The sequence below is a fragment of the Vigna unguiculata genome, chromosome 8 (assembly GCF_037176805.1).
Source record: "Vigna unguiculata cultivar grain cowpea cultivar isolate G323 ecotype 2 chromosome 8, ASM3717680v1, whole genome shotgun sequence".
Taxonomy (NCBI): Eukaryota; Viridiplantae; Streptophyta; class Magnoliopsida; order Fabales; family Fabaceae; genus Vigna; species Vigna unguiculata.
In genome coordinates, this window is record NC_140799.1 from 20,468,911 (window position 1) to 20,483,393 (window position 14,483).

General features: G+C 36.0%; 1 protein-coding gene across 1 annotated transcript; it reads right to left on the reverse strand.

Annotated features, from left to right (window-relative positions):
* Window positions 1–11,602: 11,602 nt before the first annotated feature.
* On the reverse strand, window positions 11,603–14,248 carry LOC114195364 (protein phosphatase 2C 51-like). Its single transcript, XM_028085799.2, has 3 exons — window positions 13,387–14,248; window positions 12,792–12,897; window positions 11,603–12,044 (listed from the first exon to the last, which is right to left on the reverse strand). The coding sequence occupies exons 1-3, from the start codon at window positions 14,092–14,094 to the stop codon at window positions 11,740–11,742; spliced, it is 1,119 nt and encodes a 372-aa protein (XP_027941600.1). The 5' UTR covers window positions 14,095–14,248; the 3' UTR covers window positions 11,603–11,739.
* Between the last annotated feature and the right edge of the window lie 235 nt (window positions 14,249–14,483).

Below are 14,483 nucleotides of genomic sequence, written 5' to 3' on the forward strand. Positions count from 1 at the left end.
TTTTATTTATTCTTATTTTTATCAATTTTGAAAATTATTTTAATTTTTATTTCAATTTAAAATATTTTTTATTATTTTTTGAAAATGAAATGATTGAAATATGATATTTAATAAAATAAAAAGGTAAAATTGGAAATAGAAAATGAAAGTGCATAAAGAGAAAATGTGATATTTACAGGAGAATGAAGTGTATAAAGAGAAAATGTGTGGTGCATAAAGTAAACACATCCTGGCCTAAAATAAGGAAATTAAAAGAGTGGAGTGTATGTTTAGTAAAAAAAAGATATATAAAGTAAAATAAAACTAAATGCACGGGATGTGGAATTATTACATTGGAGAGTGCATGAAGTAAAAATAAACAGAATCCAAATTAAAAGTGGGGGTACGCAACTTAAATTATGGAGATGCGTGAAGAAATGAATCTGCCAACCTTACAGAATAGGGGTGCACGAATTAATTATGGTGGTGCATGAAGAAATGAATCTGCTAACTTTAAAAAACAGAGGTGCGTCAATTAATTATGGTGGTGCATGAAGAAAAAATTTAAATTTGTCCCAATTAACAAAACGCACAACAAAAGTTAATTAACATGAGACTTAACCCTTGCTTCATCTTCTTCCTTTCCGCAAAACACCATTGCCGCCCCAAGTCGCGACCTAGACCATCGGCGGCGACGCGGCCAACAACGGCGTCGGCCACCACCGTCGCGCCACCATCAACGGCAGCGTTTGCCACCGCTCGATACCTATTTAGGCCACCATCATTGACATTTTTCTTACACGCACGAGGGAGACATCTTCCTTTCCGCAAAACACCACTACCATGCGCAGTCACCAACAAAACCGCAACCTATGCTAGCGGAAGGCCGCCAGCGGCAACGGTGGCCACGCTCAACAAGTTGCCTATGCCGACATAGACGCTGCTCGCCATTGTCCCTGTTGCGTGGAGGTTCCATCCCTCTTCCTCCATGACTGAAACCAAAGTATTTCTTCTCCAAATTTCTTCACCATTAATGGCAACGCTGACTTTAGCATCCAATTACGATTCCTCTTCCTCCATCATCACCCACAACAATGTTGCTATCCATTGAAAACATCACCAATACCTGACAATTTGATGAATTTTGTGTGAATATTGAATGAATCTATTTATGATAGTAACGAGTTGGATCTTAATGAATATGTGATGGATATTTTGTGATTGGAATGGATGAATGTGTTGGATGTTGAAGAAGGAAGTCGGTGAAGGTGAATGGAAATGCTTTCTATGATGGTAACGGTGTTGGGTAATGGCGATGGATTAAAATCAATGCAAAAAAAGATCTATTGAGTCTTGCTTGCCTCCTATAATTCCATCGTCCCATGAATTTGCCTCCTAGTAAAAAACTGTCTAGCGGTTGTGATGGTGAGCAGCAGTTGAAGGCAATTAACCATGATGTATGATGTGCAACGATGCAAGAGTAATAAAAGAAGTTAAACAGAGAACTGTTTTTCAAACTTACTGCCAAAACGAAAATATCCCCTTCTTTTTATTTTTTTTAATATATATTTATGATAAAAACTGTTTCTCCACTTTTACATTAAAACTGCAATTTTTTAAATTTTAACTAAAATAAAATAAAGTAAAATAGATTTTTTATTATTTTTTAATTAACATTTTCTATTTTTATATTTTTTTTGTTTTGAGTTTTTATTTTTGACTCCTATTTCTAAAAATTACTTAAACACTTACTTAAATATTTTTTTAAAACAAAATCTAAAGAAACCTTTTTTAATTAATTTTATTTTTTTTTAACACAATTTATTACCAATTATTTTTTGGATATTTTGGAAACAATTTTATTCATCCGGACGAAATTGAGTGTCGAAAACGTGTACACATTACTTCTTATTAGGCAAGTTAGTTAGATGCATATCATGCATGATGCTCCTTTAACCATCTTGCATCGACAAAGAAGTTTCCTCCAAGAATGAACATGTATGGCATTTACATTTAGTACCATGTACATAGTTTCAAATGCATAACATGCATCCTCAAATCATCATGCATAATTCCTTTTGATAAAGGATTGACCCCAACCAAGGATGAAGGCACATGCTTAAGAAGACTAAGCATGTTTAGAAAGGAAGTTCACTAATCCTTCATTCCTTTCATTTGTGTTTGTTATTTTTGATTCCCTAAGTTGACGTAGTTGAATCAACTTTAGTTGACTTGTTGACCTTTGACTAGGTTTGACTTATTGACTATAGTTGACTTGACTTAAGCCAACATGTTAATCAATATTTATTTGCTTTGTAGGTTAATTAGGAGTAAGAAAGCAATGCTAGGTGGCGCATGGTGAATGGGGAGCATAAATGATGTGGATGAGAGAGTAAAACAAAGACATAAAACATAAAGTAAAAGGCATAAAACAAGTGTACCTAGGTACCTTTGGTCTCCTTTGTTTTTAACACACTTTGGCCACTTTTTGGAGACATATGAGACACATTCTTTGTCTCCTTTTGTGCTAGAACGAAATTAGCCTTGCACACATCATAGTTGGCTCTTTTGTCTCTCATTTTTTGTAACCTTATTTGACCTAGTTTCTAGAAGCTAGGGTTAGGTTTTTGTAGAGACATCCTTAGGTATCTTTTATTTGCTTAGAGGCCCCTAAACTCTTTTATATAAGGTGTGCTCCTAGACATGTAAAAGAGTTGAACATTTTGAAGTAAAAACACTCTTGTGTCTCAACCATTTGTGAGAGTTTCCTCCCTAGGGAATGAATACTTTTAAGCCTTATCTTGCATAGCAAGTGGCGGCACACATCCACTTATCTTCAAGGTTGCCATGGCTTCTAGCCTAGCCTTGTAGTGGCATGCTTCTCACACTTTTACCATTCCTTTCCTTTCCATTTTATGTTTTCTTCTTCCTTTAATTGTTTTTGGGTTTCTATGGTTTATGTACTTTCCATTTCCTTTTTATTTTTTGAATCAATCCATCATCTTCTTCTCTTGAGCTTTGTGAAAGGAACCTTCACATCTAGATAGCATGCTATCTTAATGTCCAGTGGGGATTTCACTTAGCTTTCTTAATCAACTCACACCATATTCAATAATTTTAAAAGAAAACAACATAAACCTTCATCATTTGGTATCTAGAGCCTAGGTTATCTTGAATATGGTGTTTTTCATGTGCTAACATTGTCTTGTTGTAGCTATCTTTGTATGGTTCGAATCCACTTCCATTACACACAAAAAACAGTGCTGGCAGAAAAATTGACGATTTTAAAACATTAAACTGCACCAGCTCAGCGGTCCAAAAATTATGTTTTTGGTGTCAAAAGAATGTTCTTTGAGTCTAGTTTCCAGAAAAAAAAAGAACAACCGCATTTGGAGATCTGTGGAGAAAGTTATGATCAAATTAGTGAGCAAAGGTCAGATCTGCCAAGAATACGTGAATCAGCGTTTTCAGGTTTTGTTGTGACAGTTTGACAACGGTTTTTGCACCTCTTTAAGCTCCTAAATGTGGTTAGATAACATGTCTTTGGATGCTTAGTCTTTGAGCCTCAAATCCATGAGTTTAAATGCATGATAGCTACATATTTATGTCTTTGTGTATGTCATGTTGAGTCTTTAAATGTGCCTAACTTTTGCTTGAGTCATATGTCATATGTTAACTTGAAGTTTTCTTATTCTTGTTTTTCCAAGTATTTGAATCTTACTTTCACTTTATGTCTTGCTTGATGTATGCTCCATGAAATTAATTTTGGCCTAAAACTTGAGGAACTAAGTGTCCAAGCCACCTAAAATTCTTTCTCTCTATTTTATGAAACTAGTTGTGGAAAGAAAAAAATTTTGCACCAATTTTTTTTCCTAAAAACCGAGAGCAACCTTGCTCCTTGGTGAACTAAAAGTGTGTTTTTCACTAGGTGTTATGCTACTAGTTTTCATACTTGAGAATTGGGTGATATTGGCTAATTAGTTTCATGCTTTGACTTGATTATGATCTTTCTTGGTGTATGCATGTTCAAGTATTTTCCATGTCATTCTTATAATGTGCTTTTCTTGTTTTAGTCTTGTTAAAAGTTTGTTTCAAACTTTTCTTCTTTAGAGTTTAGCATTTCTTGTTTTTGTGTTTTTCTTGCTTGTCTTTAGGTACTCTTGGTTTTGTCATAATATGTTTGTCTTCTTGAAATTCTTGAGTGTTTGAACCGAGCCACTTGTATGCAAGAAAATGATTTTTGAACAAAGTGTTTTCTTCACTCCTTGGAGGAGCTTTGAGTGTAGACTTGCCTTGTTACTTTGGGAGAGTGATCTAAACACTTGGGTTACATTTTGGGTTGGATTTGGTCTCGGTTTTCATGATGTCTAACCTCTAATCCATTTATTTTGTCTCGGATTTGAGTGTTTTTGTTGTAGGAATCATGGCAAGTTCATCAAATGCACCTACACCAAACAAAAACAATACATTGATGAGATTGCTTTGGGATTTGGAGTTGTCTAGGAAGGAGGCCTTTGAAAAATTGAGAAAAGACAAGGAGCAAAGTGACCTAAGAATCCGAGAGCACATTCAAAGGCTTGAAGCTAGGGAGAAAGAAAGGGAGCCTAGGAAAAGAGGGCATTCTACGCGTAACGCATCACAAGAGAAGCAAACTGCAAAGATTCCTAAGTTCTATGGTGGAAGTGATCCCAAAATCTTCCTTGATTGGGAAGCTAAAGTTGATCAAATTTTCATTGAAAATCATGTAAAGGGTCAAGCACAAGTTGATCTAGTAGTTTTAGGATTTTTGGAGTATGCCAATACTTGGTGGCATAAAGTTTGTAAGAATTATGACCAAGGGCCACCCGCGGCTTCTTGGATGGACATTAAAACTCTTATGCTAGATTTGTTCCTCCCTCCTATAGGAAGGAACTTCTTTTGAAGCTCCAAAGGCTTCACCAAGGTTCTATGAGTGTGAGTGAGTACTTTAAAGAATTAGAGTCTCAAATGCGTAGAATTGAAATAAAAGAAACTAACAAAGAGAAAATAAAAAGATTTGTGAGTGGTCTTAGGAGAGACATACAAGACCAAGTAGAGTTGTATGAGTACTCCACTCTTGAAAATGTTTTCACACTTGCCCTTGGGATTGAAATTCAATTGAGAAGAAAAAGAAAGGCAAGGAAGAGTTACTCACCCAACCACTACTTTAGTCACTCATGGAAGGGAAAGAATAAAAAGAAACATGATAAGTTCCCTTCTAACTCTCATCAAGAACCACCAAGTAAAAGTAAGTCACCAAGTGATCACATTCACCATTCCACTTCTTCAAGATCAAGGTCCATTAAATGTTTTAAATGTTTGGGTTATAATCACATTGCTTTAAATTGTCCTACCAAAAGAACCATGGCCTTAAACCTTAAAAGAGAAGTAGAGAGTGAACATTCTTCTCCCCCTTCCCCCAAAAGTACTTCTTCCCACACTTCTTCTTCAAGTGAAAGGATTAAACCCCTTGAAGGTGGATTGTTAATGATAAGGCACCAACTAAGACAAGTTTCCAAGGAACTTGACCCTTCTCAAAGACAAAACCTTTTTTATTCAAGGTGTCATATCAAAGACAAATTATGTCCCATCCTCATAGATAATGGAAGTTGTGTAAATGTGGCTAGCACAAGGGTTGTGGACAAGCTTGGCTTGGAAACTATCCCTCATGCCAAGCCCTACAAGCTATCATGGCTTAAGAAAGAAGACATTAAAGTAACTCAACAAGTCCTCATTAACTTTTCAATTGGAAATTTTAAAGATGAGGTGTTATGTGATGTTGTGCCTATGGAAGAAACTCATATTTTGTTAGGTAGGCCATGACAATTTGATAGAAAAGTCTTTTATGATGGCCATGCTAACACCTATGCTTTCTCCTTCCAAGGCAAGAAGTTCACACTCCTACCTCTCTCACCCAATCAAGCAAATGAAGACCAAAATAAAGTGAAAGATAAGAGAAAAGATGAAAAAGAAAAAGATCAAGTTACCTCCAAAGTGTTACTTGCCTCTAAAAAAAGATTTTCAAAGCAAGATGGACATCACCATTCTTCCTTCTCTTGCAAGGCTCAAAAGGAAGACCCAATGCGCAAGCATGAGAAGAAGAGTGGTCTAGAAAAGAGGGATGGCCTAACCAAAGCTAGGGGTAGTACCCTTAGAAAAGATGGAACAAGAGCTCATAAAAGGGAGGCACAACACCTCCCCCAAATCAAGTCAAGCTCCATCTACAAAGGCTTAAAGAATTTGTGGTCAAATTCTCTCCAAGAAGGGGAGGATGATGAAGGATTGACCCCAACCAAGGATGAAGGCCCATGCTTAAGAAGACTAAGCATGTCTAGAAAGGAAGTTCACTAATCCTTCATCCCTTTCATTTGTGTTTGTTATTTTTGATTCCCTAAGTTAACGTAATTGAATCAACTTTAGTTGACTTGTTAACCTTTGCTTAGGTTTAACTTGTTGACTATAGTTGACTTGACTTAAGCCAACATGTTAATCTATGTTTATTTGCTTTGTAGGTTAATTAGGAGTAATAAAGCAATGCTAGGTGGCGCTTGGTGATTGGGGAGCATAAATGATGTGGATGAGAGAGTAAAGCAAAGGCATAAAGCATAAAGTAAAAGGCATAAAACAAGTGTACCTATGTACCTTTGGTCTCCTTTGTTTTTAGCACACTTTGGCCACTTTTTGGAGACATATGAGACATATTCTTTGTCTCCTTTTGTGCTAGAACGAAATTAGCCTTGCACACATCAAAGTTGGCTCTTTTGTCTCTCATTTTTTGTAATCTTATTTGACCTAGTTTCTAGAAGCTAGGGTTAGGTTTTTGTAGAGACATCCTTAGGTATCTTTTATTTGCTTAGAGGCCCCTAAACTCTTCTATATAAGGGGTGCTCCTAGACATGTAAAAGGGTTGAACATTTTGAAGTAAAAACACTTTTGTGTCTCAACCATTTGTGAGAGTTTCCTCCCTTGGGAGTGAATACTTTTAAGCCTTATCTTGCATAGCAAGTGGCGGCACACATCCACTCATCTTCAAGGTTGCCATGGCTTCTAGCATAGCCTTGTAGTGGCGTGCTTCTCACACTTTTACCATTCCTTTCCTTTCCATTTTATCTTTTCTTCTTCCTTTAATTGTTCTTTCTTTTCTATGGTTTATGTGCTTTCCATTTCCTTTTTATTTTGAATCAATCCATCATCTTCTTCTCTTGAGCTTTGTGAAAGGAACCTTCACATCTAGATAGCTTGCTATCTTAATGTCCAGTGGGGATTTCACTTAGCTTTCTTAATCAACTCACACCATATTCAATAATCTCAAAAGAAAACAAGAGAATCCTTCATCACCTTTGTAGGTTGATATCATATGCATATGCGTATCAGGTCTCATGCATCATATACATTTGTCTCTGTAATCATTAATGCCTACAAATAAAAAAATAAGCAAAAATTAAATAAAACAAGATTGTCATGTTTGAGTCATTTGTTTTCTTACAAATCATCAAATTCATTGTTTTTGTGGTCAAATGTTTCAATCTTAAACAACAAGTCGACGTTTTCTTTTAAGACATTCGTGCATGTATGACATGAAAGCCTCAACCTTTTACTCTTTGAAAATAAAAGGATTTGTGTTGACATTGTTGTTTTTAACTGGATAATAAGCGTGAGTTTTAACGTTGAGGCAAATTTACCAAGGTTATCTTTGCTTACGCCAGTTGGGTGATTCTTGAATCTATCAGGACAAATAAAATTGATTTTCAAAAAAAGAAAAGAAAAGACAAGCAATCTGCTAGATTAGAAACCTGAGAGGGCGGTCTAAGCAAAAAGGACAAAACAAAAGAAAGAAAGGAAAATAAAAGAAAAAGTGTTCGTGTTACAGTCACCGAATTTTGTTGTAGAGTTAATCTTTTAAAAATAAAGAAATCAATATTGGAAATAATGTGCGACTATCTTTCTTCATCTAAAAAGGTAAAAAAAATCCCTTGTGATTGAGCCAAAAAAATAAGGACTTTTTTAAAATTTGCTCCCAAGCACAAGTTATCATTGTAGTAGAAGTCATCTCAAAATGCACACTAAAAGCACTCAATAATCAAATAAAAGACATTCAATGGAAAAATAAGCCAAAAAAGCAAGAAGCACAAAGTGATGAAAGAATGAACATAAAATTGATGAAAAGCGAAGTGTTCAAAAGTGTTGACAAATAGTTAATGCAATGCTGAGATGGAAAGCCTTGTTTCATAAAAAAAAAAAAAAACTACCAAACATTCATTTGGGCTTTTATATCCTTTCTCCCAATATCTTTCAGCCCCTATCCACATTAAGCCAAATAAAAGTCTACATAGATTGATGAATTTTGCTCAAATTTTCATAAAGCTTAATTCGACGATAAGGCGAAATGGATAACAATGCGCTGTTTAAAAATGAATGAATGGAAAAGAAGAGGAAAAACAAATGAAAAAAAAACAATGTTTAAGGAAGAGGGGAACTCCCTATTAGATAGCCAAAAGCACGTGAAAGAAAATCAAACCAACTAAGGAAATCTGTTTTAGCCAATCTTTTTCATATCCATTACCTCTTTTAAACAAAACACACATCTCCATACAGAAAAACTAGGGTAGCTTTGTGTGTCTCATGAATTTCTCGCCCTAACATCCACAACCCCATATCCCCATGCACCTTTTCCCAAACACCAAAACTGGGGCAACTTTTGGGTCTCTTGTGTTTTTCACTATGGCATTCACATATGACATTTCCTTTGAGGAATGTATGAGGAACGACATGCCTAGATGCCTATCCCAATCTCGTCCAAACCCTTTTAAAACATCTCTCGCACGTTTTTTTTCACTCGTAAGTTCAAGCACAGGTGCACAAATGTCGCAAAAGAGAAATTCAAGCTTATAATTATCTCAAACATTAGACCTCCGGATGTGTGACATTCCTCACTTGCAAGAAACATTGAAAATAACAATGAGTTTGATTATTGCAAAGAGAACAATTGACTTTGGCGTGCAAAGAAAAAAAAATTAAAGAGATGAAGCATATTAATTTTTTCATCAAGCATTCATGGGTGCTTGAAATAAGCAAATGTGTTTTCTACCATGCATAACCATTCGCATGTCATAACATCATAACATGAGTCAACATAATCATGCAACATGCTTCTTCAGTTAAATTGCTTTTTCAGAAGTAAAAATCATTAGAACAAACTTCACATTTATAACGTTTTTCAGATTCATAGTCATTTTCATTCATATGAATGACTTATATATCCCTATAAGCCTAGCTCGCTTGGCCCCTAAACCCATCTTTATTTGGCCCACAAAGCATTGGTCGCCTGAGCCTCAAACCTAGTTTATTTGGTCCACAAAGCCAACTTGTCTAGCCTTCAAGCCTATTAGAGAAGAACACAAAATAAGACAGGAATGGAGGATGCCACAATCTAGCATATTGATAAGTCAAGTGAAGATTAACCACAAATAGGTTAATCTTTGATAAGAATCAGAGTTCTAATCCAAGAACTAAAAGAATCCTCTCTCAAATAATGCAAATGCATATAATATGACTCAAAAGTGTTTACATTAGTTTTTGGTACCTCTATATATAAGCATATAAGTTTAAGAAAACCTAGGAACCCTAAAAGAAGGCTCATGCCCAAAAACATAAAAACATAAACTAATTTATAAAAGAAAGCCCAAAGCCCAAAGCTCAAAACATAGAAACATAACTAATTTCTAAAAGAAAACCTGAAGTCCAAAGTCGAAAAACATAAACTAATTTTCCTAAAAGTTATCTTTCAAATGTGCTCCAAGCCATGATCTTCATATCCTTTGAATTTCCAGTTGCTTGTTACATAAGGAGCCTTAAATAGTTTGATCTTCCACTCTCGTTCCATGCCCTTTTCATAGGTCCTTTGAATTGTAAAGGTTCATCTTTAAGTTCTTCTTGTATGGAATCTATGGATAATCCTCTATCAACCCCTCCTTCTTGAAGAGAATTTGTCCTCAAATCCGTACCACTTGAAGTTTAGGAGATAGTCCTCTAACATACCCTACTTCTTAAAGAGAATTTGTCCTCAAATTCGTCTCACTTAAAGATTTCTTATCATTTCCACACCTTGTTTTCATGCTTTAAGTCAAGGTTTTTACACCTCGTCTAGGTTTCTACATCGCGTCGAAGTTTCTACACCTTATTTTCTTGCTTTAGGTCGGCATTTCTACATCTCGCTAATGTTTCCATACCTTGTTTTTCTTATTTTAAGTATGAGTTTCAACACCTCGACAAAGTTCCAACACCTTGCCCTTTGTCTCTTATATCAAGACTCTCTTTGTGGGAATGATCACTGATTTCTATTTAAAAACTCAAAACATAAAAAAAAATTCAAATTCAAATTAAAAGAAAATAAAAGAAATCAAGAAATCATATTTTCAAATTTTCAAATTCAAAATCTCACTTTGCCTTGCATAAGGACTCTATCGGCATGAATGGTCACTAATTTTCCTCCTTGTTTTGGATAAAACCCTTTCCTTTTGATTGGTCAAGTCTATTGTTTATTTTGGATCATGGCCCTCTTTGTAACTTTGGTCATTGTATTTGATATCTTCTTATCGCTCACTGTTTTCTATATTCTTTTTGAAATCGGGATGAAATTAATGTTTATATCTTTATTTATCTTTTGCTGAGATAATATGAAAATGTCAAATTTTCATATTGTGCATTAAAATATAATATGATAACATTTGAGTTGTTTATACCGTTTGACATATTTTTATTTCAATATTAGATAAGAAACACGTTTAAAATGTCAACTAAATTTAACAAAATTTGGTTAAAATGATTATATCCACTCATTTCTGAAGTTAAAAGACTAAATTAGGTCAAAGTTTTGAAAATGCACTAATTTCAATTTTCATTTAGAGTTAAGGAGCCAAAGTTTCTTTAATTCAATTTTGTCCCAAATTTTTTAATAATTAAAATATGTTCTTTTAATCCATGTTTTTTTATAAGATTAAAACTAAAGAGATGACATGTGGCAACAAAATGTTTTGCTAAAAAGAACATAAAGAAACACAAAGATTGACGACATGTAACACGCAGTTATCACAGTTAGTAATTTTTTTTTTAAAAGGACTTAATTGGAATTTTTTATCATAAAACGTAATTAAAACTTTTTTAAAACGAGAACTTAATTGATAGTAATTAAATCTTAATTATTTTAATAGTACAACTACATTAAACTTATTTTATTATTTTATTATTTTTTAATTATATCTTTTGCACATCAAAAATTTTATAAATGAAAATTGTGTAACACTTATGACATTAATGTAAAATTCAATACTCTTAAGCCATTCGAGAAAATACAATACTAAAGAAATTTTTTCTCTCAAAATTTGTGAAAAAAGTCCGTCCTCCTATATTTGAAAATATGAATCTTTAAGCTTAAATGTTATACTTGTAATAGCACTTTATCGAAAATAAGACTGAATTATGAAAGCAAATGTTTAGTTTTACATTGTCCAAGCTAGTTTGGAAAAAATATATGCAAAACTTTATCGACATTTTAGATATTTCAAGAGTTAATAAGAGGCCATTATTAAAAGAAAAAACACTAACGTTGTGAACCAAGTACTCGTAATTATGTGGTAGAAATCTCTCGTGGCATTGAGGATGCAGGACCTGGGTGGATATGAGTCCAAAAGTAGAAGGCAAGAATAAGAGAAGAAAGTACATGTTTTTGCACACACTGAGATGTTATGTTACTGTTCCTCTTAGCTCAACTACAATGACACTGGTGTTATCTCTACTTCCCTTTGCCAATGCAATCTCAGCTAAGAGGCTTGCAGCCTCCGCGGCACGGTTTTCATGCTTCCCAACTCCATTGCACATTCTCCTAATCTGTCCATTCAGGCATTTCCTTACAACTTGGCACGCAACTTCACTCGACATAACATCCCACAATCCATCACTTGCTAGTATCACAAATTCATCCTTGTTGCTTCGCTTCGTCACTGTCACTTCTGGTTCCGATATTACATAAGGTCGAAGGTACTCATCTCCTGCATTTCAAATAATGTTCAGAATCAGTCAATCTTGTTAAATATTATGGTTTTTACTTGTCCTTTCTAGATCTGTTACATAAAGCACAGATTCAACTTTACCACTTAAAATGGATGCGCAAATAAATCATTAATTCAAGTTTGAATATTTTAACAAATTGGGATTAGAGTGTTCCATGGAACTTGATTGATCAAGATTCCCTAATCTTGAGGTAAAGCATATCCACACCACAAAACCCTCTCCATTTAGTAGTTAAGGGTTCCATGTGATTGACCATATACGAGAAGCAATTAAGGCTTTTTGAACAACTGTTATATTTCTGTCCAACCTATCATTGTTTTAAGGCAAACTTGTTTTACATAGCAGAATCATCGTTAAGTACATTCCTTAATATTCCTATCTACTGGACGGATCAAAGCAACAGTGTGTCATCTTGATTAGTTAAAGATTTAAAAGGTAATAATTGTAAAAATCAAATTCAAGGTCAGAGAATGCCGATAATAATAATAATACTCATTTTGGTCAACGTTGCTCTGCTATACTCACGACACCGATAATAAAAAGCCAGAGGGTGCCAAGATTCTTCTGTCTTTTCAATGCTGATCAGATAAAAACGTTGTCTTAAAAAAAGCCAAACCACAAGGATAATCCACACGACACCGAAGCAACATCGCTGAGAGCTTAACTAATTAACGGTTGAAAAAACCAGTATTATAGTGAGTAAAGATTTAAAGGTTGAAACTCACCTATGGATCTTGAAGTAGCAAGAACACCAAGCACGCGCTGGCCGTTCCAGTTAATTACTCTTCCACCAGCCTCTTCGATTCGCATCAACTCGTCCGGTCTATCGGGCTGTGTGCACACACAGAAGGGAACCACAATGCAATTCATTATCTTACAATAAATTTTGATTTACGATGAAAAAAAGGAAACGAAAAATTAATTAACAATGCAAAAGCTGGTATAACCCCATTTCAAAGAAGATCGTAAATCTCGAAACAATAGTTGAAATAATTGACTCTCCAATACGACAAAACGACATCTTTCTCTTCTGGACGCTAAACATAACACATACACGCACTCCAGACATTCACTTGCCAGCAACAATTTTGACAAACTAAGCTTTTCGCCATCAAATTGAAGAACATTGACTTGTTCAAGTATGCGTGAATATTTATTTAGGTTGCCAATGAAAACGGTACTACGCCATCTTTTAACATATAATAATGTACAAAAATCAAAACTTACAAAAAAAAAACTAAAAAATGAACTGTCTAGGGAATAAAAAATAAAGTAAAAATTTGGAAAATTAAAGAATTTAAGAAAATGTAGCACCTATACCTTATGATCACTAGACAAGTCCACGGCCTCACCTCCTCTTCCCAACACAGCTCTACAATCACCGCAATTAGCGACCACAAGCTCCTCCGCCGCGATCACAGCTACAACCGCCGTGGAACCCACCGTCCTGACGGCCGCATTACCAGCGACTTCGCTGTCCATTTTACGGAAACACCCTTCCATAACTCCCTGCCAGTCCCATTCCACGTGACTCTCACTCCTCTCAACCTCCTCCGCAACCAGCCGGTGCAACCGCTCGCGACACGCCTCCGCCACCTGCGCTCCGCCGTGGCCGTCGTACACCGCGAAGAAGTCGTACTTCCCTCTTTCCTTCGCAGCAAACCCTATCTCCGCACTCACCGCGTCCTCCATCTCCTTCCTGCTCCCAATCACAGACGTGGACCCGTACGACAAAACACCGTCGTTTCGCTCCGACGATGACCGCTCCTCCTCCTCTGAGGACGACGACGCCGCCGCCAAAGACAAAGATATCTCCACGTGCTCATGAATCTCTCTGCTCCCTCCCTCCAGGTCCTCGGCCGGAGGCGGAGAGACGCCGGCGGTGCCATTCCTGATGCGGATCTTCATTTGCCTGATTTTAAGCCTTCTCTGGCGACCGTTCTTCATCTTGGCGACAAACTCACCGGAATCAGGGTCCACTCGCCGGTCAGCGTTGGCCGTCGGCGAGTGGCGTTTTGGCTTCTTCATAGTCGTTTTTGCATGCAACGAACTGAACACAACACAAGACAGCAGAAGAGAATAGACAATAAGGTGGAAATAAGAAAAACGGCAATAAAGAAAAGGGAGGTGTAGCGTGGAAGGAGGGAATTTAAAGTGTTTGATTGCGAGATCTGAGAGGCGTGGAGTGTGAACCGTCGATTTGAAAGGGAGGGTGTGATGGCGTAACAGGTGGATATTTATGGACCAGTGAGTTGGATTTTTGTGAAGGAGACGTGGACGACCGAGATTGAAAGGTAGGTACGTGGAGCGTTGATGTTGGGTGATGCGATACGGATGTGTGAAAGATGAGGTAAGTGTGGGCCCAGTTGGTGAAAGGAAATGATATGAATAGAGAGAGAAGGGTCAGAGTCATAGGT